At 51.3% G+C, this 6,000-nt stretch overlaps 1 protein-coding gene across 1 annotated transcript; it reads left to right on the plus strand.

Moving 5' to 3' along the window:
• The first annotated feature begins 595 nt into the window (after positions 1 to 595).
• Positions 596 to 1,531, plus strand: LOC137677045 (olfactory receptor 14J1-like). The gene has a single exon (XM_068424235.1). The coding sequence runs from the start codon at positions 596 to 598 to the stop codon at positions 1,529 to 1,531; it is 936 nt and encodes a 311-aa protein (XP_068280336.1).
• Positions 1,532 to 6,000: the final 4,469 nt, after the last annotated feature.

Here is a 6,000-nt window from a genome sequence, read left to right on the forward strand (position 1 = left end):
TCTCTCAGCAGTGTCCAGTTCCTTTTTAGGGGAACACCTGACTGTGATCATCCTCCAGCTCCAAGTTGCCAGCAAAGAGCTGTTGAGAACAGGACTGATGGGCAGAGCAGCTCTCCTCACTCTGCACTAAGGGATGGTCCCTTTGCCTCTCAAGACCCACAGGATTTCGCTTGGAGTGCATGAGAACATCCATCCAAAACCGCTCCTAAATGTGTCAGGCGCAACTAGAACAAAATAAACAAATCAAAATCCCCTCAGCTCTGCTCTGCAGCTGGGCAAATTGTCAACAACAGTTCTGAAAAGCTCTTTGATATATCATGAGTACTTTTAATTTGAGATCACCCCATGTTCCTAGTTCCCTCTCGCTGCACAGCAAGGACTCCTCAGGAGCCCATTACAGAGTCCCTCTCCCAATGGCTGCCTCAGGCAGCAAAACCCAGAGCTCAAGTGAGGGAGCTGCACAGCAGAGAGTTCTTCCTGAAAAGGAGAGTCTGAGTGTGGGATTGCTACGAGACATGCAATAGGTTTTGCTTGGAGAAGTGTGGTCTAACTCAGTACTGCCTTTTCCTTCTCAACAGATAACCATAGCCAGCAAATGTTCAACAGCAGCTCCATCACCAAGTTCCTCCTCCTGGCATTCACAGACACACGGGAGCTGCAGCTCTTGCACTTCTGGCTCTTCCTGGGCATCTACCTGGCTGCCCTCCTGGGAAACGGCCTCATCATCATCACCATAGCCTACGACCACAGCCTCCACACACCCATGTACTTCTTCCTCCTCAGCCTCTCCCTTCTTGACATTGGCTCCATCTCCACCACTGTCCCCAAGTCCATGGCCAATTCCTTCTGGGACACCAGGGCCATCTCCTACTTGGGATGTGCTGCCCAGGTCTTCTTTGTACTCTTCTTGTTCGGTGCAGAGTATTCTCTTCTTATTGTCATGGCCTATGACCGCTACGTTGCCATATGCAAACCCCTGCACTATGGGACCTTCCTGAGCAGCAGAGCTTGTGTCCACATGGCAGCAGCTGCCTGGGCCAGTGGGTTTCTCATTTCTGTGCTGCACACGGCCAATACCTTTTCCATACCACTTTGCCAAGGTAATGCTGTGGAGCAGTTCTTCTGTGAAGTCCCCCAGATCCTCAAGCTCTCCTGCTCACAATTCTACCTCAGGGAAGTTGGGCTCCTTGGCACCTCTTTTGTCCTTGGTTTTGGGTGTTTTGCTTTCATTGTGCTGTCCTATGTGCAGATCTTCAGGGCTGTGCTGAGGATCCCCTCTCAGCAGGGACGCCACAAAGCCTTTTCCACGTGCCTCCCTCACCTGGCCATGGTCTCCCTGTTTGCCAGCACTGCTATGTTTACCTTCCTGAAGCCCCCCTCCATCTCTTCCCCATCACTGGACCTGGTGACGACAGTTCTGTACTCAGTGGTGCCTCCAGCAGTGAACCCCGTCATCTACAGCATGAGAAACCAGGAGCTCAAGGAAGCTTTGAAGAAACTGATTCAATGGGTTTACCTTCAGCAGCAGTAAGCTGCCTATCTATCTCTCCTCACAGGCTCTTCCCAGCTTTTCTCAGGGCAGGCTTGCCATTTTTTTTAATCTGTGATGATCATGTTCATACAGGAATGTTTGTATTCACTCCACATCTACAGAAGCATGATCCTACTGTGCCGAATAACACATAAGCCTTTGGTAAATGTTTCATTATGGTGTCAGAGCTGGCTTCCCAAGAAGCATCTCTGTAATAAAAGGATATCTCCCAAGGGCAGCCCCTGAACTTGGGCTCTTCTTTTTGCTGAAGTTGGGACTAGGCTCTGGGAACTGCATTTGCCATGGCCTGTTGCTGAGCTTGGTTCTCAGTGGGCTCAAGAGGAAGGGCACAGGGAGGTGTGTTGGGGAGTGAAGACGGGACTCAGCTCTCACTTGTGGATGCCCAGTGCCACTGGAGATGGTGAATGGATGCTGAAGTGCCTGCTTAGGCCTCTCCCACATGCAGCAGAGCTGAGTGATAGCTGCCCAACTTTCTGGAGGGGAAACACGAGATGCCAGGAGAGCAGAGGGCATTTGCAGAGACACTATGTACCTGGGGGTGGGTCTCCCAAAAGAAGGGACCATCCAAGGTGGAGTCACCCAAAGGCAAAGCACTATATTTAAGCATCCACAAGCAAACAAGTGCTCTCCCATCCCAGGAGAGGCTGTGGGGACCCAGCAAAATCACAAAAAGGAGACTGGAGATTGACTCATGACTTTTTCAGTAAAAGCCCATGGATGGTTCAATGTGTGCACTGGAAAGCACTCCGAGTCACAAGAAATGCTCTGAGCTCCTTCCATAGCTTTAGAACCCTGGGAAGGAGCTCAGTGCCAGTGTGGCCCATCCAGCTGCATCTGCATCCCTCCCTGAGCAGCACAGACAGTGTGGAGTCACCCCATGGTCCCACAGCCCACTTGCTCTGTAGAGCATCACTGCCAGCTTGGGGCCCTGTGAAGAGCACAGGCAAGGGACCAGGAGCACCAGGCCAGATCAGAGGAGGGATGGGGAGAGATCAGACAGGAGCTGACCAGGGCTGGAAATTGCCTTGGGGAGAAAAATGGTGGTGTCCAGCTACTTCAGGATAATAACCAGAGTCTGGGTACCCTAAAGCATGCTCACAGTGCAGAGCCAGAAGTCCTTTGTGTCCTGGTGCTCCACCAGGCCTGGGAAGTTGCTGGAGAAGGATTATTGTCTACCACTTGCCATCCCTTAGTGCCATTGTCCCTCCTGAAAGGTGGCATGGAACAGAAGGCTGGGACCCTTTGTCAGAACTTGCACTGAAGGAAGTATTGACCCAGAAGCCACGTCATTTTGCTGTGGTCCTTCAGTCCCTGTGCCCAGCACATGTCTTTGAGACAACCTTCCCCATCCCATGTGTCAGCCCTTACCCCAAAAGTCACCCCTAGACAAGGCTTCTCAGCTGGGGCTGAGCTGGAGGACTGGGGTCCAGCTGTGACCACAGAAAGGACAAGGCCTCTCCTGGGTCCTCTGCAGAGCTGGCAGCCTCTGTGATCCCCACCAGAAAAGGCAGCATATAGAGGAGAACTTGGGAAACTGTAGATCATCCTCATACCCATGGGGGATCTCAAGAAGAGTCCTTCAGTCCAAATATCCATCCTGGCTTGCTGCTGCATGAACAGGCAGAAGAAACTGTCGCAGAAGCCTCATTCCAGACCTTGTCTCCTCGTACAAGCCCCAGCCCCAGCCCCAGCCAGGCAGGGCTCTCCCTCTTGTCACTGCGATGGTTCCACGGAACCAAGAGACACCTAGTGCGGACATGTTGGGTGGACAGTGCCAACCCAGTGCTCCCAGAAGCTCTGTTGCAGCCAGAGCAGCTCTCCATGGTCAGAACAGGACTCGCTGCTGCTCATGGGGTAAGGGGTCTTTTGGGAGCTGCAGCCACTGCCACCATGCTGCTGGCAACTCCCAGACTGAAGGCCGAGCTCAGGTGCCTTTCACCACAGCTCATGGTACCTCCTGCTGGGCTTTGCACTGCTGGTCACAACCCTCTGAGCCTGGCTGTTCAGTTAGTTGTCAGTCCACCTCACTTTCCTCTTGTCTAACCTATACTTCATCAGTGTGTCAAGGAGGCTGTTAGAGAAGACAGGCTGACAGCTCCCCAGATCCTCCTTCTGGCCCTTCTTTGAGACAGGATTGACATTTGCTTCCTTCCAGTCCTCAGGAACCTCTCCCATTAACCATGACCTTTAAAAGATAATCGAGAGTGGTCTCACAGTGACATCAGCCAGCTCCCTCAGCACGCATGGGTGCGTCCCCTTAGTTCCCACAGACTTAGGTATATCCAATTTGTTTGAATGTTCCCTAACCTGAGACTCCTGCACCAAGAGTAAGTCTTCCTTGCTCCAGATTTCCCTCTGGTCTTAGGGTTCTGCAGTGCCCGAAGGCTGGTCCTAGCAGTAAAGACCGAGGTGAGGAAGACATTGACTATCTCAGGCTTTTCCGTATCTTGGACCATATACGATGTACATCTTCCTTATTCTTCCTTTTGCTCTTTATGTACTTGTAGTAACTTTTTTTGTTGCCCTTCAGGCTGGTAGACAGATTCAGCTTGAGCTGGGCTTTGGCTTTCCTAACCCCATCCCTGCACGCTTGCGAAATTATCATTGATGTCCTCCAGAAGATTTCTGGATGGGTTGTGCCCTCCTATATTGCCCCTCAGGCAGCTACCAAGGTGGTTCAATTCCAACACCAGGAAGACTAGGGTGTGAGAACATGAGGCTTCTTCCAGTGGCCTGAAGAAAGCTTCATCTACTTCTTCCCGATCAAGCAGTCAACAACAGACAGCCACTAAAAGGTCACCCATGTTGGTCTGCCTGGCTAATCCTGACCCACAAGCTCTCAACAGGCTCATCAGCTATCCCAAGGCAAAGCTCCAGGCTTTCCCACTACAATTTAATTTAACTAATATCTGCTCTTTTTATTTATTATCTGTCACGTCCTTTAATTCCTATTGCTGTGATCTTGTTAGAGGCACCACAAGTCAGGTGAACCATCTACATTAACCACTGACACAATGGAGCTTCACTCCAAACAGACCTCGAGAAACTCTGGGATTTGACCAACAGAAACCTCCAGAATTTTTTCTTAAGCGAAGGGATCTTCTGCTTCTCATCTTCTGATGTTCTGCATCAGGGAGCAGAACTACCCTGTTGTACTGGTTTTGGCTAGGGTGGAATTAATTTTCACCATAGCAGCCCGTATGCTGCTGTGGTTTGGATTTGTGACCAAAACAGTGTCGATAGCACGTCGATGTTTCAGTTATTGCTGAACAGTCAGTTCTTGCACTGCATCAAGGTCTTTTCTGCTTCTCATGCTACTCCACCGGCAAGTAGGCTGGGGGTGCATGAGAACTTGGGAGGGGTCTTAGCTGGGACAACCGACTCCAACTGACCAAGGGAATATTCCATACCATATGACGTCATGAGTGAGCAAGTGGCTGTGTGGGACTCAGCTGTTTACCAGGGTTAAACCGCAACACACGTACATCAAGGTGGGCTCAGACATGACTGGTTGAGGAGTAACCTCAGGGAGAAGGACTTGGGCATTACAAGGGATGCTATAGCAGTCAGTGGTGCTAAACAGGAATATAGCCAGGAGCACACTGGGCTGCACTGGGAGGAGTGGGGCCATGCAGACAAGGGGAGTTACTGTCCATCTTGACTCAGCACTGGTGTGGCCACATCTGGAGTAGCATGCGCCGGTGTTGGGCTCCCCGTTCTGGAGGAAGCAGGGAGGAACTGTCTTGTGGCCAGAGAAAGTCTGACAAGATGGGGATAGGGGTCATGTTTGGAGAGGCTGAGAGACCTGGGCTTCTTTAGCCTGGTGAGAAGGAAATAGTAGTAGCTTGAGACAGCTTGAAAATCTCTTTGAGATGATTGAGTAGTGGGAAACAACATGAGAAAGGAAAGCCACCAGAAACTGCAGCTTTGGGGGTCCAGAGTGGACCTGAGAATAAAGAAATGTCACTCTGAGGGTAGTGCTGTGGTGCAAAAAGTCAATCGGAGGGAATCTGGATCAGCCTACGGCTTTGTGTTTCAAGGAACAGCTGATGAAGATGGAGAGACAGCAGTACAAGTAGGGACATACTGGGGTGAGAACAAGGTGGGGGAGTGCATTGGGTGTCCTCAGCCTGCAGGGAAACAGGCACAGACACGGGACAGTGTAGGATGGCCTGTGGTGCAGATGGCCAAGGGTGCTGGAAAGGCTGAAAGGCCCTGACAGAACTGGGGTCTTTGTCCCCTTGGCTATGGCTGATGTCCTTGCCACAAAGGCCTAAGAGGAGACACATCATCCTCATAGTAATAGGGCCTCATTGCCTCCTTGCACTCCCCGGGGGAGGCCAGGAGGTGTTATACTGTTGTCCTTCACTTGGCATCACACTCCCCACATCCCAAGGAAGAGCCCTGAAACACGCATGAGGGTCAGGGCTTGGTCTTTCTGCTTCATA

This window comes from Nyctibius grandis, assembly GCF_013368605.1.
Source record: "Nyctibius grandis isolate bNycGra1 chromosome 34 unlocalized genomic scaffold, bNycGra1.pri SUPER_34_unloc_2, whole genome shotgun sequence".
In the NCBI taxonomy this organism is placed as follows: domain Eukaryota; kingdom Metazoa; phylum Chordata; class Aves; order Nyctibiiformes; family Nyctibiidae; genus Nyctibius; species Nyctibius grandis.